General features: G+C 34.2%; 1 protein-coding gene and 1 non-coding gene across 2 annotated transcripts; one reads left to right on the top strand and one right to left on the bottom strand.

The window, feature by feature from the left end:
* Window positions 1–7,289: 7,289 nt before the first annotated feature.
* LOC133800207 (uncharacterized) lies at window positions 7,290–10,841 on the bottom strand. Its single transcript, XM_062238159.1, has 5 exons — window positions 10,702–10,841; window positions 9,746–10,609; window positions 9,188–9,264; window positions 8,832–9,070; window positions 7,290–8,438 (listed from the first exon to the last, which is right to left on the bottom strand). The coding sequence occupies exons 1-5, from the start codon at window positions 10,839–10,841 to the stop codon at window positions 7,290–7,292; spliced, it is 2,469 nt and encodes an 822-aa protein (XP_062094143.1).
* Window positions 10,571–10,675, top strand: LOC133802974 (small nucleolar RNA R71). Its single transcript, XR_009877716.1, has one exon. It is a non-coding gene; the product is annotated as a small nucleolar RNA R71 (small nucleolar RNA).
* Window positions 10,842–26,240: the final 15,399 nt, after the last annotated feature.

Genomic DNA, 26,240 nt, shown 5'->3' with positions numbered 1-26,240 from the left:
TTTCTCTTTACTTTTCTCAATCACAAGAAATTTTATGAATAACACATTATACATAACATCCCATTACACATTCACTCCCCACACATAATAGTTTTCATGCTCATGGTATGGGTCAAAAGAATAAATGGTAATCAAATTCACAGCTAGACTCAAAAGAATGTGTTAACAAGAAAATAGTTATAAGGCTCAAAAGGGTTGACTAAGAATAAAATTTAATAAGGTTAGCTTGAAGGGCACAGCCAGTCCAAAAAATATTGCCTATATCATTTTCCTAATTGTGCATTGTTTCAAATTTCATCTCAAATAGCAAGCAAATAGGTTCTAGAATTTTTTTCAATCTTTTTCAATCCACAATCCAAATTCGACATGCATAAAATACTTCAATTATAACATTTACAATTTATGAGCAATAGATCTCTAATGTCAACAGATCACAGTGAAAAAACAAAGTAATCTAACCAAGCACACATATTTTTTTCAGAAGCACATCAACTTTTCCTTTGGATTATACAACATAACAGTCAATCATATTAAAATGGCAATTATCATCAACTTAATTTACACTCTAAAACATGACTCAATACAAAATAACTAGCAAACCAAACTGAAAAACATATAAAATAACATAAAACTAAAAATAAGCCCCTCCCCCAAACTTAAAATTTAACATTATCCACAATGTTAAAGTATAGAAAGAATGAGAAAATAGACTTACCTGAACAACCACGTCAGTATGACGATTGTGGAGGCTAGGACGAAGGTCCCTCAAATGGTTGAGATGGTGGAGGCTGTGGTGGTCGAAACCTAGCAAATGGCGGAGGCGATAGTAACACCCTAATCTCCAGGGACCGATACGGTGTGCATTTAAACAGTGCTAAACTTGCTAATCGAGTCATTTGGCCATAATCGTGTAACTAAGTATGATTACCAGTTTAGGGTTAAATTTTTTTTTGCTTAAGATACAATGTTTCACTAAAACGTTTACTATATACATTGGGACCCCAAAATATAACTTAAAGGTTAATTACAATAAAATATTTACAACCAGCTGACCTAGGCGGCAAAATAGGGTTTAACCCTAGTACCTCTTTTAACCCTCGGCCATGGCAGTCGAGCAATCGCATATGTACACATTGTCGCCTAAGCTCTCCAATTCAAGGATGGTTCAACTTTCTTTTGCCTTTACCTGCACCACATAGCACCCGTGAGCCGAGGTTCAGCAAGAAAACTCAATGTGCTCATGAACAGTAATAACATGTTACTAAATCATAATGTGCATGCCTAGCAATAATAGCCCTATTCATGCATGCAAATAAATCCAAACAATGATGGTTGTGGATCTTGCCCTCCTATAAGGATGACTATCAAGTCAATCCTAATCAGATGAGTGATTTAACACTTTGAGGTTCTGGTAACCATGTTGGAGTGTATAGCCCTAATCAGATGAGTGATTTAACACTTTAAGGTTCTGATAACCATGATGGAGCGTATAGCCCTAATCAGATGAGTGATTTAACACTTGAGGTTCTGATAACCATGATGGGGCGTGTAGCCCTAATCAGATGAGTGACAGAGGAGTAAGTCACCAACATGGGTTCCGCACCCTCAGATGAGTGACTGATGTGCAAGTCACTAACTTAAACCAGATGAGTGACTGATGAGCAAGTCACTAACTTAAACCAGATGAGTGACTGATGAGGGAGTCACTACGGGGGCTCAGCACCCATAGCCATGTGACGATGCAGTCACTTGGACCTTCTGGCGCTGGCTCAAAGTGACTAGTCATGAGACTAGACAAGCGCTTTTAGTTTTCATCGAACTTGAGGTCAGTCCAACATTAACGCTCATGATGAGTCATTCAATGCTGATGTCGATTAGATCTAATCTTTTCGGCTTGTGTTAAACATGCTAAGACCGTTCTTGACTTATGAGTCAATACCGTATGACCAATGCTCAGTACTACTGCCGAACTTGACAAATGAGTTACAGCTTCACAGTTAATACCGACACCATTGCCAATTCTGACTAATGAGTCAGTGCCACTCACAAGTAAGCAATACAACCAGGCATATATCATATGTCAAATATCCAAATGTAGGGCAATCAACATGCTTACTTAACAATCCCTAGCATAATTATGATCATGCACAAATGTAGAGACTCAAGCTCTGAACAATCTCATATTCAACATTCATATCATGCCCTAATCACATGTTTCTCATGCATCACATGCATCACATATTAGGTGCAGTTTTCTTACCTCTGGTTTGAGCGAGAAATAACAATTGAACGGCCCTTGAGAACGATCGATCCTTTTGACTCCTTAGCGATCACCTAGTCATAACCAATTACAATCTCCATTAATGAAAATCAACCATAAAAGGGTCTTGACCAAACCTCACTTCCGAGACCCCGAATTGTACCCAAACGGTGAGTTGATTCGATCCCGAGCCTTACGAATTGAAACCCCGAGCTAAAAACCCTCAAAAGTGCCTAAAATAGGAATATGGAAAAGCAGGGTAGTGTTGTATCACTACCCCCCTAGCGCCCCAGCACTATAGGCAAAGTAAAACACTCCCTGGATAGTGTTGTAGCGCCCAGTGATGGGTGTTGTAACACTACAACCAGGGTTTTCAACCCTGGTTTTCCCATCCTTTGATACCACCATTTCCAACCTGAAAAACCAACTTCCAAACCTCATTTAAACCCCCAATTGAACCCAAAAACCATCTACACATGACCTAGGCATCATAACACAAGTAACCTTAGCCAAAAACCCCAATGAATTCTCAACTTTCAAACCAAAATCCCAACTGAAACTCAATAAGAAAACAGAGCAAGAAAACAAAGATTCTATGGTTAAAAACTTACCTCAAGCTCAGAATTACACCCTCTTCAATGGTAGGACATAACCCAAAACCCTCAAGGCTTGGTTCCCTAGCTTGGTTCCTCAAAAAGAGCTTCAAAAATCAAAGAGAAAAGAGGAGAAGAAGATGATCGGGAGAGGAAGATGAAGTGCTCTGTTTTCTACAGCCTTCTAAGCTTCTAATGGCTAATATATATCCCTTAGGGTGAAAATACTAAAATACCCTTAGGTCATTTCAAATCCTCTTAAGGCCACCAAGGGTAAAATCGTCCTTTCCCGCCTATTTCGTTAATCATAATTAACACCCTCCAATTCCCAGTATTCTCAAATGCTAATAAATCATATCCCATTACCCTTTAATTCCCAGTAATGTTCTAATCCTCAAATTACCCCGAGACTCACCCCGAGCCTCGAGCCCCGAAATCAACCCCATTATGACCAAACCGATAACTTGCATTCTGAGATCGTCTCATGCTGAATGGCTCAAAAAAATCCACATGTAATGTGGTAATACTCATAATCCACCAACATGCATGAAAATACACAATTACGCTCTCAATGGGCCAAATTACCAAAATGCCCTTATAATTAAAAATAGACCCATATGCATGCATTTATCATCATATAATAATATAATTCACATAAACATGCATATAATCATTTAATGGCATAATAAATCAATTATGGCCCTCCCAGCCTCCTAATCAAGGTCCTAAACCTTATTAGGAAATTTGGGTCATTACAACGGTGGTCGTGGATACTGTGGTGAATAAGGTGGATACTGTGGTGGTGGAGCAAAATAGTTCCGATCTGCTTCATTCAAAGACCAACGACTAACCAAACTATTCAAATGAGCCACATGGTTTACCTCATGCTCATATTGCTGTCCCATGTACTGATGCATCATCTGATGCTGTTGGACCATGTATTGATTTTGTTGAACAAGATAATCCAACCTATCATGGACGTCTTGCATTCTAGGGTCAAGACTACCCTCAAGAAACAACGGTTCTGCATTCTCCTCCACCTCAGGTTCAGCACGACGCTTCCATTTCTTTCTCGTATGTGGCACATAAAGAACAGGTGCGGGATAATCCTACATTAAGGCAATAGATAAAGGCTGCTGCAGTGATTGATAAATATCAGTTACGAACTCGGGCACTCCATCTTTGTAACACAGCATAGTGATTATAAACCCATGGCCTAATCCTCCAGTGGTATGGCCTTTTTCGATGTACTCAATGTTCTCTTTAATCCACAAGCCAATGTCGATAGTCATACCTGTCATCATAGCATACATCAAAAGAACTTTATCCTTAGTCATGTCAGACACATGACTAACTGGCATAAATATAGCACACACAAAGAAAGCCCAAAACCTTGCCTCTATGTTCAACTGACATGAAGAAATACTCTTAGGCAAGGAACCAAATAGATTCCACGGAGCTCCCTCAAAACATAATTTCTCAGCCACGGCAGCATAGTCTATGTATCCTTTCAAAAATCATGAATATTTCTCATCTTGCTCTCTGATATGTGGCACATTAAACACATTATTAATCGATTCAGTGGTGAAAGGCACCCCCTTGCCTCTAACAAATACTTTATCGTTATGCTTAGCCTTCAAATTTGCATAAAATTCATAAACAAACAATACATTAGCCTGGTCCAGTTTAGTAACAAATTTATCTCACTTCCTAGCCGCTAGATTGGCTCTAACCAACTCAAAAATTGGATGATCAAAGGGTTCTTTTTGAAATTCCACCTCTCTCTCAGGAATCAAAGTCTTTCTTCCAAACCTCTCATACCGTTCTTGAGCTGAAAAATCGATAAATCTTGTTTCATCATACTCCTGCTCCTGTGAATCCTCCCTTTGTTGAGATGCAGATGCTTTGCCTTTTCCTTTATCCTTAGACTTCCCATCCTTACTCTTTGGAGCCATAGGAACTATTCACTCAACACCAAAATCCAAGAAAAAAAATTCGGCAGCACCTCCCCTTAAATTATATACTTTCCTTCTTCTAAATCACCCTACAAATCCAATATCACAGGACAATATACCCACACACAACAGATCACAGCAACAACAACCAACTTCTACCCAAAGACAAGTAAAATTTGTACCCACCCCAAATGTTGATATATTCTAGAGACAAAAAGGAGTGAAAACACTTACTATCCCTTGAAATAGCCTTCCACGTGCTTAATTGACCAAAGCCCCTTGAAATTTTGAACTTTCTTCAAGAAATTTGAAATTTTGATTTTAGGGTTCAAAACTTTGATTTGGAAATTGATTTTGGTGGAAAGGAATAGATTAATGGGTCATAGGGCTAAGAGAAGAGAAGGGATGACGAAGAAAGATGATGGAATATCTTGGAGGACGCTTTAATGGAGGATATAGGGTGATAGGGGGTGGCGGAGTAGAAAGGAAGAAGAGAAAACAGAATGGGAGAAGAAGAAAATGAGGTTTTGGGAAAAAAATTTTGAAACCCTTACATTTTAAAAATTCTAAAGGCTTAGGGTGCTGTAGCGCTAGTTTTGTAGTGCTGCCTAGACATCTGGCAATCCTTGGGTTCTTGAAGTAGCATCGTAGCGCTGCTTGGATAACGTTGTAGCGCTAGGTACCTTTGAAAAAAATGAAACCTTCAGGAAGTAGCGTTGTAGTGCCCTCGTACTAGCGCCGTAGCGCCGCAGCTTTGAAAAATAAAAAACTTCAAGTCTTCTCTTGAAGCGCTATAGCGCTTGAAATGTAGCGCTGGGGTGATTCAAGCACCTAAACCTTAATTGATTTTTCACGGTTTATAAATTACAACACAATTTAATCCAAATTAAAACTAAAAACAAAATCTCTAAAAACATTGTTCCCAAAAAAAAACAAAAAAACAAATAACATAAAATTAAAATTAAAAATAAAAACATAGGAATGCCTCCTAAGAGCGCTGTCTTTAACGTCTTTTAGCCGGACTGTGAACACTCAATTCAGAGTGGTTCCATAATCACCAGAGACTTGCATTTTTCCACCGGGCCTTCCAAATAATGCTTCAATATCTGACCATTCACCTTAAAGTGTCCTGTTTTCTCGCTATGAATTTGCATCGCCCCATATGGAAATGAAGCAACAACTGTATATGGTCCTGACCATATCAACTTCAATTTACCGGGAAAGAGCTTAAATCGAGAATTAAATAGCAGGACTTTGTCTCCTGGTAGAAAACCCTTCCTAAGTATCCACTTATCATGAAAGGCCTTGGACTTGTCTTTATAAATCCTTGCATTCTCATAAGCTTCATTCCAAAATTCATCAAGCTCGTTCAACTCCATAAGCCTATTTTGTCCCGCCATAAATAGATCAACGGTTAACCTTTTCACAGCCCAGTAAGCTCTGTGCTCAAGTTCCACCGGTAAATGACATGCCTTACCAAACACCAATCGATATGGTGACATTCTGATCGGAGTTTTGAAGGATGTGTGATATGCCCAAAGTGAATCATCAAGCTTTTTCCACCAATCCTTCCTTGATGTATTTACAGTCTTTTCCAAGATGCTTTTAATCTTCCGATTTGACACTTCGGCTTGACCATTTGCAAGTGGATGGTAGAACAAGGCCTTTCAATGATGAACTCCATAATGAGCGCATGGAGTAGTGAATGACTTGTTGCAAATTATTTGCTCTTGGAGTATCGAAACGGGTAAAAATATTTTTGTGAAGGAATTTAAGTACCTCCTTACCATCACAAGTAGGTTTTGCTGCAGCTTCTACCCATTTAGAAACATAGTCCACCGCAAGCAGAATGTACTTGTTATTATAAGATGGTGGGAAAGGTCCCATAAAGTCTATTCCACACACTTCAAACAACTCACCTTCCAGAATACCAGTCATTGGCATTTGATCTCTTCTTGATATATTATCGATCCTTTGACAATGATCACAACTCTTGACAAAGACATTAGCATCTTTAAATAACGTAGGCCAATGAAACCCACATTGCAGAACTTTTGATGTTGTTCTTATTCCTCCAAAATGACCGCCATAATGCAAAGTATGACAATGAGTAAGAATGGAAAGCATTTCCTCTTTTGGGACACATCTTCTAATCACTTGGTCAGCACAATGATGAAAAAGAATGGGCTCATCCCAATAACAATGCTTAACTTCCCAATAGAACATTTTAAGTTGCTGCCTTGACATGTCAGGAGGCACAACCTTCGCTACCAAATAATTAACATAATCCGCGAACCACGGTAGCTTTTCTTCACTGTCAATAAAAAATAATTGTTCATCCGGGAAGTTGTCATCAATTTGTACATTTTTCTAATTAGGCTCTTCTTCTAATTCCAATCTAGATAAATGGTCTGCAACTAGATTTTCTGTCCCCTTTTTGTCATGAATTTCCATATCAAACTCTTGCAATAATAGGACCCATTAAATCAAGCGGGGTTTTGCATCCTTCTTGGTCATAAGGTACTTAATAGAAGAATGGTCTGTGTAGTCAATAACCTTATTACCAATTAAATATGGTCTGAACTTATCAAACGCAAAAACGATTGCAAGTACTTCCTTCTCAGTAGTTGCATAGTTTAATTGAGCATCATTCAAGGTCCTACTAGCATAATAAATTGTTCGGAATACCTTGTCAACTTGCTGCCCCAGAACCGCTCCAACTGCATAATCACTTGCATCGCACATCAATTCAAAGGGAAGTTCCCAATTCGGTGGTACTACAATCGGTGCAGTGATCAATTTCTCTTTCAAAGTATTGAAGGCACTTTTACAAGCATCATCAAAATTAAACTGTGCTCCATTCATTAATAGTGCAGATAGGGGTTTAGAAATCTTGGAGAAATCTTTAATAAATCTCTTATAAAATCTAGCGAGCCCAAGAAAACTCCGAACACCCTTAACTGAAATTGGAGGAGGCAAGTTCTCAATAGTTGATACCTTCGCACGATCTACCTCTATGCCATTGCTCAAAATCTTATGGCCCAAAACAATTCCTTCACTCACCATAAAGTGACATTTTTCCCAATTCAGGACCAAATTAGATTCTTCACATCTTTTTAACACTTTTTCCAAATTTTGTAGACACATATCAAATGAAGAGCCAAAGACCAAGAAATCATCCATAAATATTTCAAAGCTCTTTTCCACCATATCAGAAAATAGTGACATCATGCATAGCTGAAAAGTAGTAGGAGCATTGCATAATCCAAATGACATTCTACGAAAAGCAAACGTACCATAAGGACAAGTAAAAGTCGTTTTCTCTTGGTCTTCGGGAGCAATAGGTATTTGGTGATAACCGGAATACCCATCTAAAAAGCAATACAAGTGATGGCTCGACAGTCTATCGAACATTTGATCAACAAAAGGCAATGGGAAGTGATCTTTCCTTGTGGCCTTATTTAGTTTCCGGTAATTAATACAAATTCTCCACCCCGTCACAGTACGAGTTGGAATTAACTCATTGTTCTCATTTTTAACTACTGTCAATCCCCCTTTTTTCGGAACCACTTGTACTGGGCTTACCGATGAACTATCCGAGATTGGATAAATAACACCATCATCTAACCACTTCAAAACTTATTTTCGAACCACCTCTATCATAGCAGGATTTAGCCTCCTTTGAGCGTCAATGCTAGCCTTACTGTCCTCCTCCATGAGAATACGCTGCATAACCGTAGAGGGGCTAATTCCCTTTATATCAGCTAAAGTCCAACCAATGGCCAATTTATGAGTTCAAAGTACTCTTAATAATTTTTCCTCTTCAACAGTAGATAATGAAGTAGAAATAATAACCGGGAGAGTATCATTCTTACCCAAATAAGCGTATTTAAGATGTTCCGATAAAGTTTTCAATTCAAGTGCTGGTGGTTTCTTTATAGATGGTAGTGGTCTCTTAGACCCTTGTCAAAGTTCCTCATATTTCTTCTTATAAATAGGTCCAGCGGAGTTTAGACAATTTACATATTCAATGACCTCAGTGCCAACACAGTCTTCCACTCCTTGCGAAATAAGGCTCATCTCAAACGGATCTTCGATAAGTTTTCTCTTTGACAATTGTTCCTCAATTACATTCACATTAAAAAAACTATCACTTGTTCTAGAATACTTCAAAGCCTTGAACACATTAAATACAACCTCATCACCCTGCACTCTTAGCCTCAACTCTCCTTTTTGAACATCTATCAAGGCTTGACCAGTGGCTAAAAATGGTCTTCCCAAAATAATTGGAACATCTTCATCTTCCTCCATATTAAGAACAATAAAATCAGCAGGAAAGATAAATTTTTCCACTTTGACAAGAACGTCTTCAATAATACCTCGTGGGTGTGTCAATGAACGGTTGGCCAGTTGTAAAGTAACCGTAGTGGGTCTAGTTTTCCCCAAACCAAGTCTTCTAAATACGGACAGCAACATTAGATTAATACTTGCACCTAAATCACATAAAGCTTTCTCACAATGAAAATTCCCAATGGTGCAAGGTATAGTGAAGCTGCCCAGATCTCTCAATTTTTGAGGAAGTTTCTTTTGAATTATTGCACTACACTCTTTTGTCAAAGCCACGATTTCAATCCTCCATTATTCTCTTATTAGACAATATCTTTTTCATAAACTTCACATAACTAGGCATTTGTTCAAGAGCTTCCTCAAAGGGAATGTTAATGTGAAGTTTCTTAAATACCTTGAGAAATTTAGAGAATTGCCTGTCAATATTAGCCTTTCAAAACCGCTGAGGATAAGGAATCTTTGGTGTAGACTTGGTGTATTTTTGCTTTTCTGTCTTTGGAAGGTCTTCAGTAACCTCCTCTTATGTTGGACTAGTTACAGGTTGATCTTCAATCTTCTTACCCTTGTTTTCTACTGTAGGCCCCTCATACTTAGTCCCACTCCTTAAAGTGACAGCTTGACATTGCTTCTTGGGATTCACCACAGTTGAACTAGGTAAAGCCCTTTGATTACGATTTGCCATTAACTTGGCAAGCTGGCCAACTAGTTTTTCTAAGCTTCGAATAGAAGATCTGGTTTTTGTCATAAATTGGCTCAATGAATCAGCAGATACCTCTAGTTTAGTCATTTGAGGTGGTGGTTGTTGATGTTGCGGCATTTGTGGCCTTTGAGTATCATAAAAGGGTCGATTTAGCCCATAAGATGGTCTATTTGGAGGGTATTGAGGTGGATATGGATGGTACTGTGGTTGGTGCCCTTGATTATTACTCCATGACAAATTCGGATGGTTCTTATACGCTAGAGTATAAGTGTTAGTGTATGTGTTGTTATTCGGTTGCCTTGGGAAATTACTAATGGCTTGAAACTTTTCAAGTGGAATATCATCTACTAAATAAGAAATCGTCGCTGGACATTGCTGAAAGTGATGAGAGCCTCCACATCTCTCACAAATGATAGGAGTGGGTTGTAGTTGCATCGCTTGAGATGAAATGTTGTTTTGTTGTTGCATTTGTTTAGTTAGCGAAGCAATTTGAGTAGTGAGCATAGCAATAGGATCAACTTCTAGAACTCCTGCCACCTTATTATTTTCTTGCTCAGCTGGCCAATTATAATTATTCATGGCCATCTCCTCTAAAATCTCATAAGCTTCGTTAGAGATTTTGCTCATAAGTGCTCCACCAACTACTGCATCTATTATAGTCCTTGTGTTTCCCCTCAGTACATTATAGAAAGTGTGCACCAATATCCATTTCAGTATACCATGATGTGGACATTTTCGAAGTATCTCTTTAAACCTTTCCCAAGCATCATATGAAGATTCCCCTCAAATTGACAGAAATTATTTATTTCACCTCTAATCTAGGCTGATTTAGCGGGAGGAAAATACTTAGCAAGAAATTTTTGAGCAAGATCTTCCCATGTCACAATGGAATTGGCTTGCAGCGAAATCAAACAACTTTTAGCTCTGTCTCTCAAATAAAATGGAAATAGCCTCAAACGAATTGCATCATTACTTACTCCATTCATTTTGAAAGTATCACATAACTCCAAAAAGTTTGTGATATGGAGGTTCAGATCCTCATTAGGTAGCCCCCCAAACTGAACGCAATTCTAAACCATTTGGATAATTGAAGGCTTGATCTCAAAATTGTTCGCCTCTATAGTAGGTGGGCGAATACTAGAATGTACCCCTGTAACAGTAGGGAGTACATAATCCCTCAAGGGTAGGTCTGCCTCAGCTACAGTGTTACCCGCATTACCCTAATTCAAATTGTTGTAGGCAGCATTATTGATGTTCTGGGCCATCCTTTCAAGTCTTTTCTGTTTTCTTTCTCTTTTGCAGGTCTTCTCAATCTCAGAATCAACATGCATTAGTAATTTCAAACCCTTACGTCGCATAAAATAGGTTACCTGAAATCGAGAAATTTAAAAGCAACTTGAATTAGAAAACATTAGATTAAAACCAAAGTAGATCGAAAAACAATTAGTTTTGATATTGATTATTAGTTCCCAGCAATGGCGCCAAAAGCTTGATCGCTTAAATCTGCACACAAGTATACGTGGTCGTGTCAAGTAATAAATTCTGTAAAAACAGAGATCGTCCCACAGAGACTATTAACCAATTACCAATAATTGCTTTTCAGTTTCTATTTGGTGATTAAAATTAAGAGGAATAATTCTAAACTAGAACACAATTTAAATAACTGTAAACGAAACAATGAATCAACGAATTAAAAATCAATAATAAAAAGCCTAGGGAATTAATTTCATCAACTTTTCATTCAATTAATTTTACTAATCACTTCTAAATCTCTTTTTCCTATTCTAATAACAGGTTAACATAAATTGATCCCTATTCTTTTTCAAGATATAAGATCTTTGCCTATATGCATGTTTTCTACATCTCTATGATAAACTTAAACATATAGAAGGCATTAAGCATAAAAACCTAATTATTACACAAGCCATACAAGTACTTTCGTTCAATATGCAACCTATGTCTATATAATGATAGCATATTCAATTCTCATTTTTCGAATTTTGAATCAAAACCATAAAATCAAGTAAATAGTGATCAAGTATTTACTAGCATTAAGAAAACATCATATAGATTAGAATAAAGAAGAAGTATCAATAGAACATCATCATAAAATTAAATTGAAATTCAAGCGACTACATTAATCCATAGATAAAGGATTTAGTTCATGGATAACATACTGACAATAGAATTCAGATAATTGTTCATAGAAAATAACCTAAAGAATTAAGATGAAGAAGAAATCTAGAAAGTCATAAACTAGAAAAAGAAATCTAAATACAACAGTCTTTTCTAGATCTAGGGTTTATAAAACTAAACACTGCCTCCTCAAAATTGCAGATTAATGTCACTTAAATAGTTTTTCAATACTCCCAAGTGAAAAGGTCGTTTTGACTTTCTGAAAGTGACTTAAGATTTCAAAAACCGCATCGATAGCGCTGGTTTTGTAGCATTGTAGCGCAACTTACAGAGTCAAATTCTACCAAGAATTCTCTTACTAGCGCTGTAGCGCTAGTTTGGTAGCGCTGGGGCATTACTCTTCAGAATTTTCAAGCGATGTAGTGCTACTTACATAACGTTGTAGCACTATTTACCGAAACAAATGCCTTGAAGTCGTCCTCCTAGCGTTGTAGCGCTATTATGATAGCACTGGAGCACTATTCACATAAACATTACTTGGACTTCTTGCTCCAAAATGACTCGATTTTCTCCAAAATAATTCAATTTTCTTCCACTTTCACTTCATTCCATTCTTTTCACCATCTTAACATAAAAAACCTAGAACATGAACAAACAAGCATAAATCTGCAATAAAATAGCCCTAAATTAATGAAAACCTTCCGAAAAACTAGACCATAACTCGTTTATCATCGGTCCGTTCATACAAATTCATGGACAATTTTTTTTTATATTAATGTTTGATTTTAAGTTGTTGTTTCTTAAAAATAAGGCAATAAATCCTCATATCTATGTATTTACATGAGTTATGGGCTTTAAAATCTTGAAAATGGACGTCGAAATGCATTTTTCCGACTGGGTCCCCACACGCAGAAACCAGGTCGATTTCGACTCGATTGGAGGACAGGGACGAGAGAAACGACACGTCGTTTTGGCCACAAACGAAGCAAAACGACATGTCTTTTTGAGAGGTTGCACGACACTAGTAAGTGTCATTTTCCCCAAGGCAGATTTAAAAAAAATTAAGAAAAATTCATAAAAAATTCTGAAAATTACATTTTTTAATTTATTTTTGGAATTTTATTATTTAGACAATAAAATTATTTTTTTAATTTTTTTCCAATTTAATTAAAACATATAATTTTGGTATATTATATATTTGGAAATTAATTCAAATGTGCAATTACTTGATTTTGGTGTATTTATTGCATGGTATATTTCTTTTATTCATGCAATATTAAATAATTATGCTATTTTAAGAATGTAATTACATTTTTTATTTACAATTAAGTTTATGCAATTATTTTATTAATTCACCAAATCAATAAATGATTTTATTGTCTTATTTAGCATTGATTTTTTCTGCCATTAAGTGTATATATGGAATTATTTTATTTATTTTCCTACATATATATAATTATGTTAATTTGTATGATTATTTTGTTATTATTAATGCAAAATTTATTTTTAGTATAATTATATTAAATGTTATATGTATCACTTTATGATTTTAAATACGTTATATATTCTATTATTGTGCTAGATATATTTAGATTATATTCAAACATTAAGATAGGTTGAATAATATTTAGCACATTTATATTCAAAAAATATTCACATTAATATTCATAAAATATTTAGGGTGAGTAAAATTATGAATAATACATAAACAATTTTGTGGTTGACATAAGAACGCATGAAATTGAGACAAATGTTCAAACTAGAACGATTTTTAATGATCTTCGGGCGACCACACTAGGAGCAATACTCTCTCTGATTGCCTATTATGTTATAACGAAATTGTTCTTAGGTCTTCATAGAGCCTAAAACATAATCTCTAGTGTGTTGGGAATTGTGCCCTGAAAGCATATGTAGTAGACATTGTTTTATGAAATAAATAAACAAATTGAATTTGTTTTGCATATATTTTATGGACTATATTATTCTGTGATAATATTATGTAAATATCAGAAAAATTCCTAAGTTCATATATGTGATCTTAAACATGTATTGGTACGGGAGGATTGTGTTTGAGATAAATGAACTTTAATAGTTCACAGTAAAATAAAGTTATAGAATATTTAGATTAATTACTGCAAGTACGGTCTATTAGTATTATGAATACATGTGATCTAGATCTGGATCACTAGTGTAGTAGGACACTTTAGTGGAAGTGCTTTATATATTAGAGAATATATAGAATTGGACCAGATATGTTTATTAATACTTAGTTAAATACCGTTTCGAAGTATTAATTAAATGTATCAACCGATGATCATAAACAAATAAATCTTAATCCTGAAGTTACTATGAACTCCTGTTTATGTTATATGAGTTCTTTGATTCACTGGTTAGGATCTATCAGAATGATCAGGCTAGAAACTTTTGTTTTGGGAACTCATTAATGTAAATGGCTGAGGACATAGTATACAGATATGGAATCTATGCCTTCTCGCAAGAGATTGGATAATGGTTCTCTTAAGGGTTGACTTTTGGGACTGAAAGGTTATTGAGCTCAAATTCATAATTAAGTTATGAATTAACATTCACTAGTAAAGTCAATGGTACTTAAGGAAACAAGAGATAATTAAAAGGGTAAAACGGTAATTTTATTCCCGATTAATTATGAACCATTATTAGAGGGTCAATTTATATGCAATAATTAAATCAATGGACGCTTTATCATTATAAAGTACTCAGTAAATGAAATGTCTATAATTACAAGAGTGCAGTCTCATATTTATAGTGGAATAATCGTGAGATTAATAAATTAAGATTATTTAATTAATAATCTCAAATTTATTGGAGCTTGGAATTATAGGTCCATAGCGGCTCTATCAACACTATTCAAGGCAAGAGTTGATATAAAGGGAAAAATAGTTAAAAGACATATTTAAGAAGAAATTTGTTCTTCGGGCCAAATATGCAATTTTATGATAATAGTGATTAACTAATTAATTACAAATTAGTTGTGATTAACAAAATTAATTAATATTTAATTACTGTATAATTTTCGAAATTATATTAAATAATTAAATAATTTTTGAAATTTAATTAAATAAATAATTAATTATAATAAATTAAATATCTAGTTTTTGAAATTATTGGGTTCAATTAATTGATAGAATTAATTAAATATCTTTATTTGAGTGGGAGATAATAATCTGATAAGTTCAAATTGGATTTGAATTTAAAAGATTGATATTTATTCAAATAATTAATTATATTTGATAATTAGTTAAAAAGATATTTAATTTAAATTTGAATTAGTTATAAGGTTGTTAGATTTTTATCTGACAAAGTAGTTTGAATAAATAATAAAATAAAAAATCCCTAAAAATTAGGGTGGTACACGACCACACACAGTCCATGGACTGTGTGTGGCGTGTACTGCTATTTTTTCAGGGACAGGATTTTCATTTTCATTTAATTAATTAATTAATTAATGGATAATTCAAAAATTAGTTTTTTTTTTATATTTTCATTAATAAGATAATTAATTAATTAAAAGATAAATTGTAAGTTGGTTACAATTTTTTTTTTAAATTAAATATTTTCTATTTAAGTAAAACTTATCAGAAAATAGAAGACAAGACATTATTCGCTCTGTGAAAAATAGAACGATATTTTTCAATCGCTCCCTGAAAAGATAAAGAACCAATTCTCAGGCCTATTCTCTTGATCTCGTGTGTTGAGTACATCAAGTAGAATCACAAATAAACTATCATTTATTCTCTAAGTGCCCACACACTTCTTGAGGTGTAGAGAATGTTGTGGAAGATCTTGGTGTGTGTACCTGGGAGCAGCTTAGATAGGAAGATCGTTCTTATTACGAAAAGATAGCAAGTACACTTGATAGGCTTCAAGAGGTATGATTTATATTTCTATCTTGCTTATTATTAATGTGTGTGTATTAATGGATCCGCATATTTAAAAGTAATTTAAATATGTTACAAAATTTTTGTTGTACACTGGGCCAACCCACCACCATTCCGTTGCGTATTAGGAAACTCGTTCCTAACATAGTGAACATATAATTTTAAATAATTAGGGAGTAGCCACAACATCTTTAATTATATAAAACTATATATTAATTTTAAAGGATCACATAATGGACATAAATTGTGTTTGATTATATAGATATAATAATTTTACCCCACAGAGATTTTATTATATTTATATAATTAATAGGATAATATATTAAATTAATTTTCTTAATTTACCCATAGGAATTATGATAATTAATTTAATATTTTTATCATAAATTTTAATAAAGATAGAAGTATCAAACTTTAATTTATCCCAAATAATTCGTTTGAATAATCTATCATCATGTACATCCAATTTTATTAAATTAAAAATTTAGCTCATAGGCAATTTTTGTTTAATAAAATTTCATCATTCAGCATGTTATACATTGGTAAAACATGACTTCATTAAGCCTCAATCATTAAAAATCTAAGTTTGTAATCCTATTCATGCAGCTTCTTCATCTTCCTCTAGTTTCGCTGAAATCCTTACCGAAATTCCTGAGCTTAGGGGTGACAATTTTAAAATCTAAAAGGAACGAGTTCTTCTTCACTTAGGTTGCGCCAACATGGACTACGCAATAAGGAAGGATGAATTTTCTACAATCACTGCAACTAGCACTGCTGCTGAGATCACACTATATGAAAATGGGAGCGATCCAATCGCCTTAGCATCATGTTCATTATGTCCAAGATCCCTATGGGAATGCGTGGATCGGTGGAGCAACCTGAGAAAGTTAAATACTTGATCAAACTGATTGATGAATAGTTCGACACTTCGGACAAACCACTTTACAACAACCTCATCCACCAGTTCTCATCCACAAAACTCATTGGTGTCAAAGGAGTTAGAGAACATATCTCAAAGATGAGGGACATTTCTGCTCAACTGAAGAAGCTCGATGTAGTTATTCTTGAAACCTTCCTAGTTCTCTACATCCTTAACAATCTTCCACCTCAATACGAGCCTTTCAAAATTTCATAAAACACACATAAGGACAAATGGAGTATCAATGAACTGATAACCATGTGTGCTCAAGAAGAAGCAAGGCTCCTACAGGAACAAGGTGAAAGTGCTCAGATGGCCACCCAAGGAAAGAAACGCAAACCATCCAAGAAGGACAAGGGGAAAAATAAAGTGCCCCCTATGGCGAAATAAAGAAGGATTCCATCAAGTGTTTTTTCTGCAAAAGAGAAGGGACATGCGAAAAAGGAATGCGCCAAGTTAAAGAAATGGATGGACGACAAAGGTAATCCAATTTCATTCGTATGTTATGAATCTAATAGGGCTAATGTTAATATTATCACATGGTGGATTGATTTTGGATCAAAAATTAAAGTTTCAAATTCCTTGCAGGGTTTACAAAACCTAAGGAAGCCAATGGGAAGTGAAGCATCTTATCCAGAAACAAGATGGGCTCACATGTGGAGACTATTGGAACGTGCCATTTAGTTTTAAGTGGCGGTTTTATTTTAAAATTCGAAAATACCTTTTATGTACCAAGTTTCTCTAGAAACTTTATTTCAGTTTCAAGACTAGTACCTTTTTCGTTTTTCCTTTACATTTTCAGACAAATCTTTTAATTTATATAATAAATCTGAATGTGTTGGAAATGGTATTTTGTCTTATGGTCTTTACTGCCTTAATTTACAAAACAATACTACTTATAATACTGTGCACGTTCACGCTGGAAATAAAAGATGTGCTATGAATGAGAATTCATCTACATTATGTCACCGGAGATTGTGACATATCTCCATTGATAGAATTAACAGATTAGTGAAAGATGGGGTACCCAATACCTTAGATTTTACTGATTTTGATACTTGTGTGGATTGCATTAAGGGAAATCATACCTCCAAGTCTAAGAAAAATGGTGTCCATAAGAGTTCCGACCTATTAGAAATCATACATACCGATATATGTAGTCCAGACATGGACTCATATGGTCATAAATACTTCATCTCTTTCATAGATGATTACTCACGCTGCATGTATATCTACTTACTTCAATACAAAAGCGAAGCGATAGATGTCTTTAAGATATTTAAAGCTGAAGTAGAGAAACAATGCAACAAGCAAATTAAGATAGTGAGATCAGATAGAGGTGGAGAATATTATGGTAGATACACTGAAGATGGACAAGCACCTGGCCCTTTTGCAAATTTTCTTCAAGAAAATGGGATTGTTGCCCAATATACCATGCCCGATACACCCGAGCAAAATGGTGTTGCAGAAAGGAGAAACTGGATATTGATGGACATGGTGCATAGTATGCTTAGCAGCAACCCTAAACTTCCTAAATCCTTGTGGACTGAAGCTCTAAAGACATCCGTGTACATATTAAACCGAGTTCCAACCAAGGTAGTCTCAAAAACTCCTTTTAAATTATGGAAAGGTTGGAAACCGAGTTTGCAACATGTACGCATTTGGGGATGCCCATCTGAATTTAGGGTATACAATCCACAAAAAAAGAAACTGGACCCAAGGACCATAAGTGGATTCTTTATTGGATACACTGAAAGGTCTAAAGGTTACAAGTTTTATTGTTCATCTCATAGCACTAGGATTGCGGAATCAAGGAATGCAAAATTTCTTAAAAATGCCTTGATTAGTGGGAGTGATCCATCCAAGGACTTAGGTTCTCAGAAAGATCCTGCAGAACCTTCCACCTCAAGAGCAAGATTGATTGTGATTGATAACACCCCCGAAGTTCAAATGGATGTTGAACCACCACAACCAATTTTTGAAGATCCACAAGTCAATGATGAAGTTCAATGGATCAATTTGTTCAAGAGTTGCCTATAATTGTTGAACAACAAGCTGAACCACTCGCTCCCCAAGAGCCTGCTGGTGTAGCCTTAAGAAGCTCCACAAGGACAATAAAATCGGCGATACCTAGTGACTACGTTGTGTATTTGCAAGAATCTGACTACAATATTGGAGGCGAAAATGATCCATAAACGTTTTCACAAGCTATGAATAGTAAAGAATCAGAATTGTGATACGATGCCATGAATGAAGAAATGAATTCTATGGAGAGCAACGGCGTCTGGGATCTTGTTGAGTTGTCTAATGGGGCAAGGGCTATTGGGTGTAAATGGGTCTTCAAAACAAAGAAAAAATCATTAGGCAACATTGAGAGATACAAAGCGAGATTCATTGCTAAGGGATTCACTCAAAAAGAAGGAATTGACTACACGAAGACCTTTTATCCGGTATCTAAGAAAGATTCTCTTAGAGTTAACCTGGCATTAGTTGCTCATTTCAATTTAGAGTTGCAGCAGATGGATATAAAAATTGCCTTCCTAAATGGTGACCTAGAGGAAGAGGTATACATGAAACAACCAGAAGGATTCTCCTCTAGTGATGGTGAGCATTTGGTGTGCAAGCTTAAGAAGTCCATTTATCGTTTAAAACAAGCATCCTGCCAATGGTATTTAAAATTCCATGATGTCATCTCCTCTTTTGGATTTGAAGAGAATGTCATGGATCAATGTATATACCAGAAGGTAAGTGGGAGTAAGATCTGTTTTCTTGTTTTATATGTGGATGATATTCTTCTTGCAACCAATGATAAGGGCATGATACATGAGGTGAAGCAATTTCTCTCAAAGAACTTTGAGATGAAGGATATGGGTGATGCATCTTATGTCATTGGCATTAAGATCCATCGAGATAGATTCAAAGGTATCTTAGGTCTATCTCAAGAAACCTACATTAATAAAGTTTTAGAGAGATTTCGGATGAAAGATTGTTCACCAAGTGTTGCTCCTATTGTTAAGGGTGATAAATTAATTTTGAGCCAGTTTCCAAAGAATGATTTTGAAAAGGGAGAAATGAAGAACATCCCATATGCTTCTGTTGTCGGAAGCTTAATGTATGCTCAGGTGCGCACAAGACCCGACATTGCCTTTTTATTGGAATGCTAGGAAGATTTCAGAGTAACCCGGGGTTAGACCACTGGAAAGTTGCAAAGAAAGTTATGAGGTACCTTCAGGGTACTAAGGATTACAAACTCATGTTCAGACGAACCGACAACCTGGAAGTAGTTGGCTACTCAGATTCAGACTTTGCTGGTTGTACTGATTCACGTAAATCAATCTCTAGTTACGTGTTTATGTTTGCTGGTGGAGCTATATCATGGAGGAGTAACAAAAAAACCTTGACTACTACTTCTACTATGGAAGCCAAGTTCGTTTCGTGTTTTGAGGCTACATCGCATGGTATATGGCTGAAGAGTTTCATTTTAGGCCTTAGAGTTGTATACTCCATATCTAGGCCATTGAGAATGTTCTGCAACAATTCAGTTGCTGCATTCATGGCTAAGAACAACAAAAGTGGTAGTCGAAGCAAGCACATCGACATAAAGTACTTAGCCGTGAGAGAATGTGTTAAAGAAAATAAAGTGGTCATTCAACACATTAGCACTGAATTAATGATTGCCGGTCCTATGACAAAAGGCTTGCCACCTCATAAATTCAAGGATCATGTAGTGAACATGGGACTTGGTTCCCTTATGTAAATTTATTGTACAAACTGAAGTTATTATCAATGAAATTCTTATTTTGATGTTTTCTCATATTTATGCGCATTTTAATTTTATTTGAGAAAATTTTATCTTCGTAGGACCTGAATAAACATAGGGTTTATTCGTTTAAGTACATAGCAACATAAAGTACATTGTTATGTAATAAATATATTGTAATACATGGAAGATAATACTTGCTATAAAAGATGACATATCGCCATGATTCATGTGTTTATTATCTAACAGGGATAAGTCGGGCTTAAGTAATACATTAATTTCAATGTTGACCAAGTGGGAGAATGTTAGAATATTTATTTATATGGTATATAAAATCAATTTGTTGCAACTAATTGATTTTAATTGATTTAATATATCAAAGTCAATATTTTATTTATTAACAAATATTTTAATTAATGGTCAACATTATTTGTTACCCAATTTTGTTTGTTACCCGATTTTGCATATCACAATTGATTGAGAGAATATCTCAATCAGTGGCAGAGACTTTGATGGAATGTCTCACTCTATAAATATAGAGTACTGGTCCCCAAGCTCACTACTCATTATTCTGCCTTTCAGTAACTCCATCTAAAAGATTTAGTGAGAGCTTGGAAGCCCGTGTACTCGTTCTAATTTCTCTTCTTTTATTTTGTAGATCTAGAGTTGTAGATCGAGATTATCAATAACAATGGCTGGAGGTACAGATATTCGATCCTCTCTTGGTATATGTTCAATATATATATCAATTCCGCATACATATATAGAATTGTTCATATGCTTATATTTCATTTAATCTAACATTTACTGTATACTACCTATTGTGTTATTTATTGTTTTAGTCACAGAATTCGGTATGCGTCTTTTTTGTTCTCGTAAGTGCAGACTTAATTTTAGTTTGCACACTTATGAAATTTTTGGGAAAGTTTTACCAAAATTTTATGTCAATGAAACAATGTTCGAACACACTATATATATAGGGGTGCTTCTAGTAGGTACTGTTTTTTTTGCACTAGCGGTAGGAACATTTCCTATTTTCGGCACATGTATAAGTTGTAACCACAATTTTTTTTTATATGACGATGTCTATTGTAATGTTAGGGGACCTTCACAAGTGTATAGGAAATTTTGGATAATTTAGGAGATCGAAATTGAAATTCAAATAGCATGTTGTACCGTGTCTGTTTCGCTTTTTATATACACGTGAAACAAGTTGTTTGAATCATAATTTCCGCCTTCTAAATTATTCAGAATTTCCTGAAAATTCTTAGGTGATCCTATATAACTACAATATACACTGTGATAAAAATAATAGAAATAGCAACTTATCCATATCTTCCAAATACAGAAAAAGTTCTTGCACTGGAGTAAAAACTCCTACATATCTATAGTTATACAAGAAGCATAGATAAAGCTGGTCGTCAACCAATTTTTTTTCCAATTCTAGCCTTAAAGTTTTCCAATTCTACCCATAAAGTTATCTTCCAACTTTTCTTTGCCAATTCTACCCTTAAAATTATCTTCCAACTTAACTTTTTTTTGCATGCAACTTTTAAACCTACGGGCTCATTCATCACAACAAATAAATATAATGTTCCTTTCATAAAAACATGTCTTTCTTTAATGGTTACAAAAATTGAGTGTATTCATATTTATATATACATATAATTTAATTCATTATATATATATATACTTTTACTTTGACAAAATTTGTGACTAGAAGTTCTTCAACGACAAACTTTTATTTAATTATTACTCATAATTATTAAAATTTAGTATTGCTAAATTAATTATACTAATAATAATTAAATATTCATATTTATATATATCCTAGATAAAAGTAAAGTGTAATACATATTTGTTTAGTTTTAAAGTTGTAAAGAATATTTTCAAGTTGTAAACAATATCTATAATTTTAATAAAAACTATTTTACTGTTTTTAAAATATATATTTATATAATAGACTAAATTATAATTATATAGTATATATAAATATTTATATCAATAATCTTTATATATATATATATAACATCTAAACACAACGTTGATATAAATATATATTTACATGACTACATGATATATATATAAAATACAATAATATTTAAAAAGAAATTAATAATATAAATAAAATAAGAATAGAAAAAGTCAGTGTAGACAATAAGTCATTTGGTGAATTTTATGAAGAAAAAAAGCTTCAATCACTTGATAAAAAACAAACTATCACACAAATTGATAAGATAAAAAAAAGATATATATGTCTTTATTATTTTTAAATAAATAACATTTAATTATATAAATTATCATAAAATATCTTTAAAATATCATATTTTAAATTTTTTTTAAGTTTATGTTTGTTCTAGTTTTTGAATTTGGCAGTGACAACAAAATATTACATATTATATGTTTAATATAATATTAAGTTTAAGTTTAATTATATTTTATTTAAGTTATAAAATATATGGTTTTATTATTTTTAAATAATTATTATTGTAAAATATCTCAAAAATATCATATTTTAATTTGTTTAATTATTCATTTATTTAAGTTTAAGTCATATTTACAATATACCATTAAATATAAGAATATTCCATTAAAGTTAATGGAAGAAAAAAAATAAAAAACCGTTGAAACAAACAAATTTTGTTATCTACACACTTTTTATATAGAAGAGATATAACTTAATAAATTTAATAATGCACATATATTAACATTAAAGCTTATATGATTTTTTTATTATCAAAATACTATATTATTTTTTTAATTAAATTTTAAATTTAGATATTAAATAAAATATATGGCATATTTTTTTTCAATATATGGTATATATATAATATTTGTAGTTATTTAATTATATATTTTTATATTTATTATGACACACTTTAACTTTTGGTATAACTATCTGATAATTGAAATGTGCCTTACTGACGGGCCTTTCTATATGCGCTATTATTATTATTATTATCTACAGGGAACAACAATTCAAGAAACAATCTTTGATAGAACGTGTGGAAAACACTTTGACTATAAGACCTACAACATATCAGATGCAATTGTGAACTCTGTCTAACCTCAGTATCGAATAGTTGAAAATAAATATCAATGAAAAAACTCACATTAAACAAGTGATAGAAGATGAAGAAATAAATGTGCCTGAAGATCCATTTCACTTTTCTTTTGTTCCTTTCAACGCTTTAGATCAGCACAAGAATCCAACCTCAGAAGTTGGTGAGCAAACAACATTACAAATATTATCTAAATTCATTTTCAACATATTTATTATTTGATGGTTTGTGAATTTGGGATAAAAAAAATAGTGATGAATTGTTATAGTTTAGAATATTTGATGAGTAGTAGTAGTGGCTAGAGTAATGATGGGTTATGATATTATAGTTGATGTTGTTGAGTGGACAAGTGAAGAAATTTGTGTTTGGAGGAGTAAGGTTTATGTTTTAGAAGTATAAGATAGTAGAAAGTAGTAGAGTTTTATTAATAGTTTGTTGTGTTTAGTTACACCATTTGCTACTCATGATGATGTATTTATAGTGGCTAGCCCACTTTATATTTGTGGCTAGAATTATTTGTTCTAGATTTTTCTAGTGTATTTGATTTACAAATACAACTTCTAGACTAATCTACACAATAAAGAGTCTAGATTATTTAGGCATATAGCTTCTAGGAAGTTCTAGACTATAGAGTATTCTAGAAAATATCTTTGAAGTTCTTCTATTCTACAAATATCTAGAAAATTCTTGAATAAAGTATTCTACAAATGCCTAGAATATTCTAGAGTATTCAAGAAATGTGTAGCATCTTCTAATAGTCCTCATTGGTACACATTTCAGTAACTCCAATCATGTCTCGTAGTGGCTCGAACTTTCCTCTTGGTAGTGCCTTTGTGAATATATTTGCTAACTATTCTTCAGTCCTGCAGTGCTTGAGTTCTATTTCTTTGTTTGTTTTAGCTTCTCCGATGAAATGATACTTGATGCTCACATGCTTCGTTCTATTGTGAAATACAGGATTTTGGGCCATTGCAATAGCTGATTTGCTATCGCAGTAAATCTCAGTAGCTTCATCTTGTGATTCTCCCATGTCTTCAAGTATTCTTTTCAACCACATAGCTTGGCTTGTAGTCATTGCTGCGGCAATATACTCTGATTCAGCTGATGATTGCGCAACTATTGCTTGTTTCTTTGATGCCCAGGAAAATATCCCAGATCCAATTGTGAAGGCACAACCTATCATGCTTTTCATATCGTCTAGTGATCTTGCCCAGTCACTGTCTGTGTAGCCAATGAGTTTTGACTCTTGCGTGACTCCATACCATATTCCGTAGTTCTTTGTCCATTCAAGTATCTAAGGACTCTCTTGGATGCTCCATAGTGAACTTGACTTGGACCGTGCTTGAATCTTGATAGAAGACTGACTGCATACATAATGTCTGGTCTTGTAGCTGTCAGATAGAGTAAGCTACCAATTAAACTTCTAAACTTCGATTCATCTACTTTTGGTTAGTTGTCATCTTTCTTGAGAGCTTTGTTGTTGTCTTGTGGAGTTGATACTGTCTTACATCCCTCCATTTTGAACTTCTTCAATAGTGTCTTTGTATACTTCTTTTGTGAAATGAAGATCCCATCTTCTTTTTGAGTTATTTCAATCCCGAGAAAGTAGCGCATTAAGCCCAAATCAGTCATCTCGAAACTCTTCATCATGTCTTCTTTGAATTTCTTGATCATCTCCTTATTGTTGCCTATATAGATGAGATCATCAACATATAGAGAGACAACAAGTGTGTCTCTCGTACCTTGAGTCTTGATGCAAAGTGTTGGCTCACTTTTGCTCATCTTGAATCCTTGTTCAGTGAAGTAGCTATCAATCCTGCTGTTCCAGGCTCGCGGAGCTTGCTTCAGGCCATATAAAGCCTTTATTAATCTAAGAACTTTGTCTTCTTGTCCTTGCACCACAAACCCTTGAGGTTGGTCTGCATATATTTCTTCATCAAGGTAGCTATTGAGGAATGCTTACTTTACGTCTAGCTAAAAAATCTGCCATTTCTTTTGTGCGGCTATAGAAATTAAGGCCCTTATTGTGTCCAGTAGTGCAACTGGAGCAAATGTCTCATTGTAGTCTACTCCATGTTGTTGTGAGTATCCTTTAGCGACTAACCTTGCTTTATGCTTTTGAATCGAGCCATCTGGGTTGAGCTTTGTCTTGTAAACCCACTTGACACCTATAATGTCTTTGTCTTGCGAAAGATCTACAAGCTCCCATGTTTCATTCTTCTCAATCATCTTTATTTCTTCATTCATAGCTTTTCTCCATACTTCTTGCTTTTGAGCAGCTTCAAAGCTTTCTGGCTCCATAAGCATTAAGTTGCATGTCTCGTAGATCTCTGCTAAAGATCTCATTTGCAATAGTTGTAACGCCCCAAACTCCAGGGATCGTTACGGTGTGCCTTGTAAACAGTGCTAAACTTGCTAATCGAGTCATTTTGCCAAAATCGTGAACTAAGTATGATTAGCAGTTTAGGGATTAAAAAATTTGGTTAAGATGTAACGTTTCACTAGAATGTTTAATATATACATTGGGTTCCCGAAAATAAAGGTTCAGAGTCTATTACATAAAACATTTACAACAAGCCGTTTTAAGCGGC

This window comes from Humulus lupulus, chromosome 9 (genome assembly GCF_963169125.1).
Source record: "Humulus lupulus chromosome 9, drHumLupu1.1, whole genome shotgun sequence".
Lineage (NCBI taxonomy): Eukaryota > Viridiplantae > Streptophyta > Magnoliopsida > Rosales > Cannabaceae > Humulus > Humulus lupulus.
Note: the sequence above shows the minus strand (reverse complement) of the source record. Positions and strands in the feature narration are given on the sequence as shown.